Genomic DNA, 15,558 nt, shown 5'->3' with positions numbered 1-15,558 from the left:
CCTGTAACCCCCACCTCTTGGAGGAGTCCTAGGAGTCTATATGCGTGACAGGAGGGTTAGGGACCGGCAGACAGAGACAACGCCGGGCAGAGAGTACTGTGCCAATCGTAACCGAGGACTCCGGTGGAGAGCGCTGAGAGAGTGGACCTTGCACCATGGGGACCGCCGGGCTGGTGTTCGTCTCCGTCCTGCTGCTCTCGCTCAGCGGCACCAGGGGGGCTGTCATCACGGGGGTAGGTGGCTCTGTTGACCTGATGACCTGCTCAGTCGGATCATAATCATGGAGAAGTCCCCTAGGCACAGTACTATCGCCAATGTGCATTTTGCCCCGAATGGATTATGCAGTGGCATGTTTTATTATTGTAGTGATGTAAGTGATGATAGAACTCTATAATCTGGCTACTATATATATGTATTGCATTGAAACGTTGCCGGAGTATGTAAATGAAAATGCCTCTTGCTGTCTTCCTGTTGTTTTATGTATGGGTGCTTGGATCAGTAGGATAAGAAGCAGTTGATGAAGATAGTTAAAAAAAAAAAAAAAAAAGCTTTGAAGTAGAGAGATCTTCTATTCTGGTTCTTCTATTAAGATTGGGAAAGAGACGTTGAAAGTGAACTGATTATTACACCTTGAAAAAGTAAATAAAACATTGTTGATTCATTACAAGTTGCAATTTACAGATATTGAGCAATATTCTGTTCACAGAAAGGGACTCGGGATTAGGGCACTGATTGGCATAATGAAAATGATGTTGCGATGTCGAGTGAATTTACTGCTATCTACAGGATGTGGGTGCAAAGAAAGCTATGTGCTTGCAGTTCATCAATTCACAGGTTTAATGTAAAATATAACTTTCTTGGGGTATGATGCCCCCACCTCTCTTTCTCTCTCTCTCTCTCTCTCTCTCTCTTTCTCTCAGGCCTGTGACAGAGATGTGCAGTGTGGCTTTGGGCTGTGCTGTGCTGTCAGCTTATGGCTGCGAGGTCTGCGTATGTGTGTACCCAGAGGAGTAGAAGGGGACGAGTGCCACCCGTTTAGCCACAAGGTACGGTAATGAACACACACACGCACACACAAGCGTGGGCACACCCACATATGCCATGCCACCATATTACCAGAAATGTATTGGATGGTCGTACTAACGAAGAGTGCAGGAGTGGAAAGTACTGGCGAGCTAGCCAGATGCATGAAGGATCGAGGTCCGAGGATGACCCAGAGAGAGATATAAGCACTGGAAGGTGGCTTTGGAAAAGCTGCTGATAACTGCAGAGAACATATTGATCTGTCTGGCTGTGAATCAACAGAATCTGAGTAATCCATCACTTTCATCGTCTGCAGATGGCAGCGATTACTTCTGACTACTGCGTTGATCTGTGCCAGGTCCTGGATGAGATCCAGCTCAGTGGTACTTGAGATGACGCAACTCTCGGCAAGCGCCAGCTGAGTTATTGTACAGTAATAATGTCCATTCTGTGTTGTGGTCTATTTCAGGTGCCCTATCCAGGAAAGAGGCAGCATCACACCTGTCCCTGTCTTCCCCACTTGGCGTGCACCAGTTACACAGGAAGTAAATACAGGTGTACCAACGACTTCAAAAACATAGACTTTTGATGGTTACCCACACTCCCAGTAAAGAGGCAAGAAGAAAAGGAAATACCTGAATGACGAGAGACAAGGGAGCACAATCACACATCCAGTATTTACCTGTCTGTTGTCTTCTAACTGCACTGTTATTTTTTTTATTTTTTATTATTGTATTTGTAAATGCACTTAACAGTCCAGCAAATAAATGCCAAAACAATCTAGCCTACATGCCAAATTATATAAGACAATTTACTTTTTACTTGATATTACAGTAGTGCAGGCAAGCTATTTGTGCATTATAATAACTTCCAGTTCATTCAAATGCATATTTTATGTTCATTTCTTTTAAGAAAGGATTGATATTTGTTTATAAAACTCACTCTAATGTATTTGTTTTTCCTCTTAATCAATCAACTAAATCAACATTAGGTTGTCAGTCATGGAAAGTCAAAGTCAAGTGTTACACTATCAGCCTCTTCCTTGTTCTCTAAGTGCCCTTGTCCTCATGTAAACACACCTGGCAATGTTATCAACACTAAAACAAATGCTAATAGAACTAACTGGCCTGATATCAGAGAGAATGTCAACTTGTTACACACTTCAGTAGAGTGGGTGGATTCAAATGTCTGGACCCAGGATAGGAACAAATGTCAACTCAAATCAAATAGGAAATTACAGGATAGGAGACCTTTAGAGGTTCAAGGATCAAGGTGGTTTATTTATTTATACCCTTCATAACCAATAATGACTGTTAATGTAAATTGTTTTTATTCCTGTATTGGGCAAAAAATAAAATATTTAATTTAACAGGCATTGAGATAATCTGTATTTTTTTGCACAAATGAGATCTTCGCAAATTAAGCTGAATATGTGTACAATGATGTGATTAAATAGCACAATAAAACAAACAATAAACAGGAATATAATGGCTGATGGTTTCTCAACTAAACAACAAACATCTGAAATGTAAGCACACGGACAGTTCAGCCCTGTTTATTTCTGGTGCATAGACTAATGTTTCCATGTTAGTGCATCTTCAACAGAGTCAAGAATCGACAAAGGCAGTGGTGACACTTAATAGCTATGAGAGTTGACCTTGTACAAGATCTTAATAGCTACCAGAGATCAACTTGCAAGTGAGTAAAAGGGGCAGTGCACTCAACTCGATGTCCGAATTCCACTTATCATCAATGTGAAATCAGAGGAAAACAACTACAACATACTGTACAGTAAAATCAATAGTAGCACATTTGTAGACACAAACAAAACCATTGCATTAATAATGTTAATTTGATTTGATAAAACAAATAAATAGGTAATTGAATAAATTATTATTCAAAAGGTTTGTATCAAAATAACCTTTTATTAATTACTTCCTCTCATAATCTTATGTCTGTGTTGAATGTCCAGGGAATACTGCCAATCTAACAAAATATATCACAAGGTCATCTAGACGTCCTTAAAGAACAGGCCAGCTGTTCTCATTGGAGAAAGTGATTACCCTGTTAAATAAAGGTTTTGCATAAAACGTTTCTATTTATTATCCTAGGAACATTGCCTAGGCAAGGCAAGGCAAGGCAAGTTTATTTATATAGCACATTTCAGCCACAGGGCAATTCAAGGTGCTTTACATGAGACATTAAAAGCATTAAAACAAAAAGCAAGACATTATAGACATTTAAAACAAAAGGCAGGACAAATTAAAAGCATTAAAACAAAAAGCAAGTCATTATAGACATTTAAAACAAAAAGCAGGAAAAATAGAATACAGGAATAAAAGTTACAGTGCAGTATACAGATAAACATAACTCCTCTTAGAAAGCAGTGGCAAAAAGAAAAGTCTTCAGGCTTGTTTTAAAAGAACCAAGAGTTGCAGCAGACCTGCAGTTTTCTGGAAGTTTGTTCCAGATATGTGGGGCATAAAAACAGAACGCTGCTTCTCCATGTTTTGTTTTAACTCTGGGGACAGAAAGCAGACCTGTGCCAGATGACCTGAGGGGTCTGGATGGTTCATAGCATATGAGCAGATCAGAAATATATTTTGGCCCTAGACCATTCAGTGCTTTATAAACCAACAGCAGTATTTTAAAGTCAATTCTTTGATAGACAGGAAGCCAGTGTAAAGCCTTAGAACTGGTGTGATATGCTCTACTTTCTTAGTCTTAGTGAGGACTCGAGCCGCAGCGTTCTGAATCAGCTGCAGCTGTCTGATTGATTTTTTAGAGAGACCTGTATACATGCCGTTACAGTAGTCGAGTCTACTGAAGATAAATGCATGGACAAGTTTTTCCAAATCCTTCTGGGACATAAATCCTTTGATCCTTGATATATTCTTCAGGTGATAGTAGGCTGACTTTGTTATTGACTTAATGTGGCTGTTGAAATTCAGGTCTGAGTCCATGACTACACCAAGATTTCTGGCTTCGTTTGTGGTTTTTAGCATTACTGATTGAAGTTGAGCACTGACTTTTAATCGTTCTTCTTTGGCTCCAAAGACAATTACTTCAGTTTTATTTTTGTTTAGTTGGAGAAAGTTCTGGCACATCCAGTCATTGATTTGTTGAATGCACTTACTCAGCGCTTGTATGGGATTATAGTCTCCTGGTGATATAGTGATATAAATTTGTGTTTCATCTGCATAGCTATCGTAACATATTTTGTTGTTTTCCATAATTTGAGTTAGTGGGAGCATGTAAATATTGAACAGAAGAGGCCCCAGGATGGAGCCTTGGGGAACTCCACAGGTCATTTTTGTCAGCTCAGATTTGTAATTGCCTATAGACACAAAATAGTCCCTGTCCTTTAAGTAGGATTCAAACCAATCTAACACTGTACCAGAAAGTCCCAGCCAATTTTCCAGTCGGCCTAGTAGTATGTTGTGGTCTACCGTGTCGAACGCAGCGCTGAGATCCAGTAATACTAAGTCTGAGATTTTGCCATTATCTGTGTTTAAATGGATGTCATTAAATACCTTAATTAGAGCAGTCTCGGTGCTGTGGTGTGGTCGAAATCCTGACTGGAAGACATCAAAGCCATTACTTAGTACCAGGAAGTTATTCAGTTGTTGGAAAACAACCTTTTCAATTATTTTGCTTAAAAATGGGAGGTTTGATATGGGCCTATAATTGTTCATTTGTGAGCTGTCTAGATTATTCTTTTTTAAGAGTTGCTTGATGACTGCAGTTTTCAGGGTTTGTGGGAACACACCTGAAAGAAGAGATGTGTTTACAATTTGTAATAAATCAGAGGCCATGCAGTTGGATACAGTTTTGAAGAAGTCTGTAGGTAGAACATCAAGGCAACAGGTGGAGGATTTCAGATATTGTATAGTGTCCCCCAGGGTTTTATGGTTGATCGGATTAAATTGTGTCATGGTATTGATTTTAAGTGGACACTGTGACGACACATGTCCTGTACCTGGAATGGAGGCACTAACTGCTTGTCTAATTTTCTGAATTTTGTCAGTGAAGAATGAGGCAAATTCATTGCAGGCCCTGGTGGATAGAAGTTCAGAGGCTACTGACACAGGAGGGTTTGTCAGCCTATCAACAGTGGCAAACAAAGCACGCGCATTGTTATGGTTTTTGGTGATGATGTCAGAAAAGAAGGTCTGCCGTGCATTTCTCAGCTCCATATTATAAATGCGAAGTCTCTCTTTATAGATGTCATAATGAACATGGAGATTTGTTTTTCGCCACCTGCGTTCAGATTTTCGACACTCTCTCTTTTCTATTCTGACCAGCATGGCGTTTCTCCATGGAGATCTTCTCTTACCAGAGACCACTTTCACCTTAGTGGGCGCAACGGCGTCAATAATGTTTGTAATTTTAACATTGAAATTATCTACAAGCTCGTTGACTGAGGCCATAGAGAGGGCAGGTGTGGACGAGAAAGTCTGAGTAAATATCTCACTGGTGTTTTCAGTGATGTGCCGTTTTGAGATAACCTCTGATTGAGAATTTGTGTGCATGGAGATAGTACTCTCAACGAAAACACAGGAATGATCAGAGAGCGCAACATCAGACACCTGAACCTTAGAAATATTCAGACCTTTGGTGATGATCAAGTCCAGAGTGTACCCCTTGTTGTATGTGGGCTCCGTCACATGCTGAGTCAGTCCATAGTTGTCAAGGACACAACCTAGCTCTTTAGTCCCTCTGCCCTGAGGGTTGTCAACATGGATGTTAAAATCACCAACAATAGCCACACAGTCAAAGTCAATGCAGACAGTAGACAACAGTTCAGCAAAGTCATCAAAGAAGTTTGGACAGTATTTGGGTGGCCTGTAGATGTTTAGAAATATGGCTCGAGAAGAGGAATTCAACTGAAGAGCCACATATTCAAAGGAACCAAAATTTCCACAACACATCTGCTTACATTGGAGGGAGTCATTAAACAAGATGGCTACTCCACCTCCTTTCTTATGTACCCTAGCCTCGCTCATAAAGTTGAAGTTGGGAGGAGTTGACTCAATAAGTACAGCTGCACTGTTACCTTGGTCTAGCCAAGTTTCAGTTAAAAACATAAAATCAAGATTGTGGTTGGTGATAAAATCATTGATTAAAAATGTATTTCCTGCTAAAGATCTGACATTTAATAAAGCTAAGTTTAGTGTGCTGAGGGTATTATCTGCACATTTCTCTGTGATAGTTTGTGGCTGACGAGGAATAGATACTAAATTTGATACATTTGATACATTTGTAGAGCCGGTTGAGTGTTTCCTGTTACTTAGCAGATTCACCATTGTTTTTCTATTACCTATCAAGACAGGAATTGAGGAAGATACCATCACGTTGGGTCCTGGCTTGTCCTGGAAGGGGTCATGAGTGCCATTAGCCTTGTAGCCTTGTAGCCTGGACCCAGTACATATCAATATGCCTAGGCATATTCCTAGTGTGCTTTTGTGAGGAAAAGCTTTCAGATGAAGTACAAATATATGCTTTAAAAAAGTGTTCCTGTACAGATGGAATGAGTAGACCTATTCTGTTTTTGGCCTGTATGATTACTATTCTCATGATGTCTTTATATATATTATATGTATCGTTTCTAAAATGAATGTTATTCATGTAATGATTTCCCCTAGGATGTTGTTTTTGTCTACTAATGTGCCCCTGACATGGATATAAGATTATGGAAGAATAACATTAATAAAATGGTATTTTGATGTTATTTTGATATTACAAACCATTTGAATGATAATTTGTTCACTGGTTTTTCTGTTTCATCAGTTTATTAGCTTTCTTTCCACCTGGACAAAAAATATACAATTAAACAGCAGTACAACACAGGCCGCTCCTACTGTACCAGGTGACATGGAGAGGGTCGATGTCGGACCATGTAGTCTGACTACTGGAGTTCCACAAGGGTTTGTCCTGGGTCCTCAACTTTTTTCCCTCTACACTACATCTCTGGGTTCTTTGCTCACATGGCTTCTCCTATCACTGCTACACCGATCACACCCAACTGGTCCGGTCATTCCCCCCTTCTGACACACAAGTGGAGGCCTGCATAGCTGGGAGCTTGGCTGACATCTTGGAGTGGATGGCAACACCAGCTCAAGCTCAACATGGACAAGACTGAGCTGCTGTTCCTCCAGGGGGTGGCAAGCCCTACACCCCCTCCTGACCACTACACTTTGCTACCTCGGGGCGACTGGTTGCCCCATCACTCCAAGCCCCCTGCGGTCGATCGACGTGGTCGGCTCTTTTCTGTCCTGGCCCCGCAGTTGTGGAATGAAGTGCCCACCGACATTAGGACAGCAGAGTCGCAGCCCATCTTTCGATGCAGGCTCAAAACTCACCTCTTCAAGAAGTATTACCAGGATCCTCCCTCTTTAGTTTGCCTCTTACACTTTGCCTTTAGCACTAGATTATGCTCTACAGTATTGTATTTTTAGTTTGCCTCTTACACTTTGCCTTTAGCACTAGATTATGCTCTTAGTCAATTGTTTAGAAAAGAGATACACTTTTTGTTGTGAGTCCTGGTGAGCAGTAGTACACTGACTTCCTACGTTAAATGTAATTATTGTAAGTCGCTTTGGATAAAAGCATCTGCTAAATGACTGTAATGTAATGTAATGTTACTGTAAGTACACATGTAAACATGTTGTCCCCCACCCATTATGCATTACCTTGTGGTAGCAAGCCCCCTGCCTCTCTCTGACAATGAGACCTCCACTCCCCCTTCTCCCCCCTCCCTATGCCTCCGTCTAGTGGGCAAAGAAGCACATGCGCCTTATGTTTTTAAAGTCATATAATGAATGTTGAAATACAGACATCTAGCGCTAAAAAACACCTAAAGTTCAGCTCTCTGCGGATGTAGAAAGTACATGATTCCCGAGTTAACTTGTCTGAGACTATACTGAGACACCGAGCATCGGTTTTTAATGTAAAAATCAAAATGTACTTGTCAATGGAAAAATTAATTGAAAAGGCGCACCTTTTGTGGTGGATTTTGGTACTACAAGGGGACTGACTGACTGTCTGACACTCTCAGACTCTCTGACTGACTCACACACTCTCTGACTGATTCACTCTCTGACTGACTCACACACTCTCTGACTAACTCACTCTCTGACACTCTCACACTCTCTGACTGACTCACTCTCTGACTGACTCACACACTCTCTGACTCACTCTCACACTCTTTGACTTTCACACACTCTGACTGACTGACACACTCTCACCAGGACAACTAGAAATGGTGCTTGGAGAGCACATTACCTCTGCCTATGAATGCATTTTGTGTCTCTGTGCGCACACAGGTGCCATACGAGCAGGACATGTTTGGTATTGCTGCATTTGTTAGGTCGAGATATGGCCGTTTCAATCCCCCCCATTGACAATGAATGGGGGGGATTTTCCACTCCTGAGCTTAAGTCCAAAAAATGAATGGTGGTGAATAGATGGCCGTGTTAAGGCGGCTCTGTGGTGTCCCCCTTAAGTTGCAACCGGCGGAGGGCGGTTCAGTGCACTCTGAGATCTCCCCCCTCACACCCCACTCCAAACACTGTGTCTCCAGTGCCCCCCACATGGGGAGCTGGCTTCGATCAAAGGTTTGTTTTAATCTGCTATAATAAATAAATAAATAAATAAATAAATAAATAAATAAATAAATAAATAAATAAATAAATAAATAAATAAATAAATAAATAAATAAATAAATAAATAAATAAATAAATAAATAAATAAATAAATAAATAAATAAATAAATAAATAAATAAATAAATAAATGTTATTTGTATAGCACCTTTCATACAAATAAATGCAGCTCAAACCGCTTTACAACAGAGAATTTATATGTACGGTGTGCTTCACATAAAAATAGACATACAATTAAGAAAAAGGAGGAAAAATAAGAGAAGATTAAGATAAGAAATCAAGTAAATTGCAACCTTTAAAATCAAAAAGCACCAAAATCCAACACATTTTTTCGTATGTTTGCACAGGTTACACAATAATACAATTAGCAATGGTTCCAAACCTATTAAAAAAGTAAGATTCACCCTGGACTTCTAGAACATTTAACACAATACCTGTCGATATGTGTCCAAATTTCTTCTAAATCTTGGTAAAACCTTGGTTAGGCATGACCCAGTCTGCACCTTCCCATCAGACTCATAATTAGAATATTTACACTATTCCAATTGTTTTATCATTAATAATATTATGTAGATAGATGTGTGCTATATTGCAACTCTCCTTTTATTGTACCCTAATTATGTAATTTGTGCAGGTAGGATAGATAGATGTGCGCTATATTGCAACTCTCCTTTCTAAAAGTATAATTTTGCTCTAAACTGGCTAAAACTACTGTATAACACGATAAACGGAGCACATAGCTAAGGGTTCAGACCGCCCTTAGGAAAGGATCCCTTAAGTAAGGTATACCTTGGCTAAGGAGGCTCTGGGAAACAGCGCGTCAGCTCAAGGGAGAGCTTACGATGTATCTTCAGAAGGTACATCGTAAGGTCAATTTACGATGTACCTTGGGACGCGCTGTTTCCCAGAGCCTCCTTAGCCAAGGTATACCTTAGCCTAAGAAGGCTCTGGGAAACGACGCGCCACCTAGAGGGAGACCTTATGACGTATCTTACAATGAACGTAGCGCTACGATGACTCTGGGAAACGCGGCCCAGTGCAGTAGCACGCAAGTGCAAAAGGAGCTAGTTAAAAGCTAAAGTGAAGAGATATGTTTTTAGCTTTAAAACTATTTACTATTTAAAACTATTCAGCGAGCTGGCTTCCCTGATATCTATAGGTATTGTGTTCCATAGCTTTGGGCCACAATTGACAGAGGCTGCACTCCCCATCTTCTTCCAACTATTGCTGGGAACTTCTAGTAGACGCCCGTTAAGGGCTTTGTATATAAGGAGGAGGACCGTAAAATCAACTCTTCATGTTACTGGAAGCCAATGCAGAGCAGCTAAGACTGGGCTAATGTCTTCTCTTTATCTAGCATTGCACACATCCAGGGGAGTGTCTCACCCAGATCTGTGTTGAGGTGCACTACATTTGGTGTAATTACAGGTGTACGTGTATAAAAATCTGTCTGTCCATTAGCATTTGGTGGCTCAGCACCTTGTGCAATAGTAGATTGTGTTTCAATCTTCTTCTCAAGCTGTAATATCCTCTCACGCAATTGCTCACATTCTATGCAGCTCACCAAATGTCCTGGATTTGGAGACATACTGTAGCTTTTACAAAGACGTACAATTATTTGAAAACACCAGCTCCAGTCCTCTGTTCCAGCCCAACCCAAAGGCTAATCACCACGACAGTGAGGCCATAGTAAAATAAGCAGAAAAGCCTCACATAAAATAAGCAAATAAAATGCTGAAAATTGTAAGCAAATTAAATGTTCATGGTAAAAAGGTTTTCTAAGCATGAAGCAGCGCTAAGCAGCAGCAGACATGTCCTTCTCCTTCAGCAATTAGTCACACATATGATATATAATATAATGCTATACAAATAAAGGTTATTATTAATTTGCCCATGCTCCACCGAGTTTCAGAAGTTTTTGCATAATCCTGTTAACAAACCAACCAATAAACAAAGAAATAAACGAACAAACACATGCCACCGAAAACATTATCTCTCACCCTGCTCTGTCGCTGGGGCAGAGGTAAATATAATCTACTTTTTTTGGCATGGGTTCAGTCCTCAAGTTAACTCAAAGAGATCTGAATGTCAATAAATTAGATATCTAAATGTCAATAAATTATGTTTCAAATCTTGATTCTTTCATTGTTTTTAAGATAGGGGCAGTATCTTTGTAACCATATTACGTGGCTCTTATGATGATGCAGTGTGATATGGTACAGGAGGGCATTCAGCGGACACTAGATTTCGTATAAAAGGACGGAGGTCTCCTGCCCTCTCCTCACTCTCTGGGTCTGTGACAAGAAGCCAAATTGACCAACCAAGATGAAGTGGGCTGTTGTCCTGTGCGCCCTAGTGGCCCTCTCCGAATGTCTTTACAAGTAAGTCTTTCCTTACTAATCTTTTCCTTTCTTCCTCCTCACATCATCTCCTTTGGCATCTGGAAATGAGGAATACAGATTTTTCTGACCTTTCTCTGTCGTGTGTGTGTTTTCCAGGGTCCCTCTGATCAAGGGGAAGACTGCCAGGGAGAAGCTGATGGAGAAGGGTCTCTGGGAGGAGTACAGTCTTCGGCACCCTTACAACCCCTGGGCCAAGTTCGACCAGCAGGGCACTGAGGGCATGACCAATGATGCTGATGTAAGTACACCACACGCCATGAATTGTGCATCTGGTAGTTTCACATACATATCTATTGACTGACTGACTACATTTCCACAGTTCCTAACCTCAACCGCTATTCGTGTTTTCAATTCCAGCTGGCCTACTACGGTGTGATCTCCATTGGAAACCCCCCACAGTCCTTCAACGTGATATTTGACACTGGATCTTCCAACCTCTGGGTGCCCTCAGTCCAATGCAACAGCCAGGCCTGCCGTGAGTACGACTGGCCCTACGACTCAATCCACCTTTACTTAAAGGGACAGGGAGTCAATCTCTTTCACAGAGGAGTCCTGTGGTACAGAATATAGGATTATAATAAGGATGAAAGAGCTTGTTTTAATTCACCTGCACCATGCATTGGGGGATAGGGTGTGTTTAGAAGTACAGTAAAGCAGAGATACGAATCAATAACATTTCATAGAACAAATCCAATTCACATCATAATCTCAAAACACATTGTAGATTTCATCGAGGAGAAATATCTCAAAATGTATTTTCTAACTTCAACTCAGACACAAATGTTGCCAGTTACTGTAGATGTCATCAAGGAGAAATACCTCAAAATGTATTTTCTAACTTCAACTCAGACACAAATGTTGCCAGTTACTGTCACAAGCAACTGAAAGGACTGTATGGCCTTCAGTAATATTTATGCAGAGAACCACATGTAATACAACCCATACAACCATGTTTTGCAGAGAACCACAAGAAATACAACCCACAACAATCCAGCTCCTACAGTTCAGCAAACCGGAAAGTTTCTATCCAGTACGGAACTGGCAGCATGACTGGACAACTGGGCTATGATACTGTCGAGGTAACCTATCAACCAATCATTAAAAAAAATGATAAAATTTAAAATAAGCAGCTCTGGGACACATTATGAAACCTTATTATGTGATTAAAGTACATGATAAACAGTGACACTGGTAATTAGTGTGTGTGTGTGTGTGTGTGTGTGGTGACTGACTGACTTGTGCGGTGGTTCCAGGTGGGTGGGATCTCAGTGAACCATCAGATCTTTGGTCTGAGCCAGACGGAGGCGCCTTTCATGACTTACATGGCAGCTGACGGGATCCTGGGCCTGGCCTTCCCCTCCATCTCAGCCTCTGGGGCCACGCCCGTCTTTGACAACATGATGAGTCAGAATCTGGTGTCTCAGCAGCTCTTCTCCGTCTATCTGAGTGGAGGGTAGGTACACATGTGGGGGGTCTTTGGGGTCATTGCATTGTTTACCTATGGTTTATCTCATTATGGACACACATATCATCATTAAAAATGTCGCACAGAGCGCTAAGTAACCAACCCCTTCCTGTGTATGGCTACACACAACTGCAGTGTGTGAGATTCAATGACCTCTGACCTGTCTCCTCCCCCAGTTCCCAGCAGGGTAGTGAGGTGACCTTTGGTGGCATTGACCCAAACCACTACACAGGTGAAATCACCTGGATTCCCTTGAGCTCTGAGAGCTACTGGCAGGTCACCATGGACAGGTACTGACATCTCTGCACCAGCAGCCATTGTCATGCCTCTCCCTGCAACACAGCACATTCAGAAAAAAAACAAAAAACGTAGCATGGCAGTTACCTCAAACAATGTTGTCATGTGCGTTAACGTCTTCCGAACGCATATGTCCCTAATTGCTGTTTCTCTTCACAGTGTTACCGTCAACGGACAAACCGTGGCTTGCAATGGTGGCTGCCAGGCCATCATCGACACAGGGACGTCCCTCATCGCTGGCCCCATGAATGACATCTACAGCATTAACTCCCATGTGGGAGCCGGCTCCACATACAGAAATGTGAGTCGGAAAACAGTTTTTTTTTTTTACATCTTCATTCACCAACTCCGGTCCATCCACAGGGAAGTGTAACATGTGACTTTTCTCATCCAGGCTGCTGTCAACTGCCAGAACATCCCCAACATGCCTGAGGTGACCTTCACCCTTAACGGAAATGCTTTCACCCTCCCCGCCTCTGCCTACACACGCCAGGTCAGTCCACCAGCACTAGCAGTAGTATAACCATAGAAACAGCCCTGCTGATGTCAGCAAGAATGGTGCATTTCAACGTGTGGGAAGAAAAGAACAAATTAACTCAGTCTTTCTCTCTTTCTCTCTCTCTCTAGAGTTCATATGGCTGCAGTACTGGATTTAGTGGTGGTTACAGCAATCTCTGGATCCTGGGCGATGTCTTCATCAGGCATTATTATGCCATCTTTGACCGGGGGAGTAACTATGTGGGTCTGGCCACAATTGCTTAATCGAAAACAACTCCAGCGTCAAATCTTGTAGAGAGTCCTCATGTTTTACTTCTAGGTGAAGAACTAATGTTGAGAACATGCTGGAAACTGTCAAAGTCAAATTGACGCATGTGAATAAAATATGTTGCAGCATCACACCAATTGTATGTCTGTATGTGTTTGCTTGTGCTATTTGACTTCTATGGTCTGGCTTTGGGTACCATGAGTTAAGGTTTGTAGGAGGTGGGACCCAATGTTGCAGGATGGAGGCAGGCAGCACAGTTTCAGGGGTTCAAAGATGGCAGAAAAGACACACAGGAATGCAGGTAGCAACGCCAACACAGACAATGGACCAACAAGGACAAAGACAGCATGAGGGCAAAATAGGTGCCTATCAGGAGATAATAAAATTATATTTTCTATGACATGCACAATATACGGAGCATAGAAAAAAGAAGAACAGACTGGTTGCTCTATCAACAGGAGGTAAAACAAATCTCAGGTGCTCATGGAAAACCAGGAAACAGACAATGGACCAAACAGGGGTCTAAGGATAACCCCCCTGGTCATCCTATTTTATCAGGTAATGGCACACTCACGGAACCAGCATCCAAGTATATTGAGCCTTTCATTAAACCTTTGGTAACGACACTCCCTTCTTTTATTGAAGACACTAATTATGTTCTAAATAATATTGTCACTCTTACGGACATTCAGTCTAATTTTCTTGTCACCATGGATGTGGAAAGTTTATATACAAATATTGACCACCAGGAGGGACTCACTTCTTCAGTTTTCTCTCAGACTGCATCAATGTTATAGTCTATCCTCATCTGAGTTTTTATTGAAATTGACGGACTGGCTTATTCATAACCTTTTCTTGTTTAGGAATAAAGCGTACCTGCAAAAGACTGGGGTCCCTATGGGCTCTAGTTTATCTCCTAATAACACTTGCTTGTATCTAGGGTTACATTACATTTACATTACATCAGTGGCGGATACAGAAAGTGGCTGATGGGTAGGCCTGGAAAAATCTGGGTAGGCCTGAATGAAACTCATCACCGCACGTTTTAGACCTATGTATGAGCAGCCAGATGAATGGATGGAACATAACCGGGCTCGCGATAATAACAAATGTTGCATAACCCTCGTTAGTGCACTGACAGGGATACAACCACAACTAGTGCTGCGAGCAGCAGTGAGCGGGCCCTCGCACCCCACGCGGGTCGGGGTGTGGCGCCGTTAAAGGGTGTGCTATTTCGGTGTCCAGTACTGACAGAAACTTCCTGTCACCAGTAGGTGGCGCTCTAAGCGTGACTCAATACCGACGCATAGATGTGTTCAGGACAGTACCTTGATGAAGCGTGAGAAATGTTGTGTAAATCGGACAAAGTATGTAGGAGTTATGAGGACTTCCTGTAAGCAGTAGGTGGCGCTGTAGGTATGACGCAATACTGACCTACAGATGTGTTCAAGATGCGACCTTCATCAAGCATGAGCAATTTGGAGTAAATCGGATAATGTATGTAGGAGTTATGAGTTCTTCCTGTTTCACCAGTAGGTGGCGCTGTAAGTGTAACTCAATACCGACGCATAGATGTGTTCAGAAGGTGACCTTCATGAAGCGTCAGCAATTTGGTGCAAATCGGATGATGTATGCAGGAGTTATGAGGACTTCCTGTTTCACCAATAGGTGGCGCTGTAAGTATGACGCAATACTGACACATAGATGTGTTCAGGACAGAACCGTCATGAAGCGTGAGATAAATCGGACAAATCGGATAATTTATGGAGGAGTTATGAGGACTTCCTGTTTCACCAATAGGTGGCGCTATAAGTATGACGCAATACTGACACATAGATGTGTTCAGGACAGAACCGTCATGAAGCGTGAGATATATCGGACAAATCGGATAATGTATGGAGGAGTTATGAGGACTTCCTGTTTCACCAATAGGTGGCGCTATA

At 41.7% G+C, this 15,558-nt stretch overlaps 2 protein-coding genes across 2 annotated transcripts; both read left to right on the top strand.

Annotated features, from left to right (window-relative positions):
- Positions 1–155: 155 nt before the first annotated feature.
- On the top strand, positions 156–1,612 carry prok1 (prokineticin 1; the record flags this gene model as incomplete). Its single annotated transcript, XM_084461977.1, has 3 exons — positions 156–233; positions 921–1,046; positions 1,493–1,612. 3 exons carry the CDS (start codon positions 156–158, stop codon positions 1,610–1,612), a joined length of 324 nt encoding a protein of 107 aa, XP_084318103.1.
- Positions 1,613–11,010: 9,398 nt separating this feature from the next.
- LOC311329893 (pepsin A-like) lies at positions 11,011–13,611 on the top strand (the record flags this gene model as incomplete). The annotated part of the gene is made up of 9 exons (XM_084461841.1): positions 11,011–11,066; positions 11,184–11,325; positions 11,445–11,562; positions 12,048–12,166; positions 12,341–12,540; positions 12,729–12,842; positions 13,009–13,150; positions 13,244–13,342; positions 13,477–13,611. 9 exons carry the CDS (start codon positions 11,011–11,013, stop codon positions 13,609–13,611), a joined length of 1,125 nt encoding a protein of 374 aa, XP_084317967.1.
- Between the last annotated feature and the right edge of the window lie 1,947 nt (positions 13,612–15,558).

Source organism: Borostomias antarcticus (assembly GCF_949987555.1).
Source record: "Borostomias antarcticus genome assembly, chromosome: 3".
Lineage (NCBI taxonomy): Eukaryota > Metazoa > Chordata > Actinopteri > Stomiiformes > Stomiidae > Borostomias > Borostomias antarcticus.
This window is presented reverse-complemented; position numbering and strand designations above follow the sequence as displayed.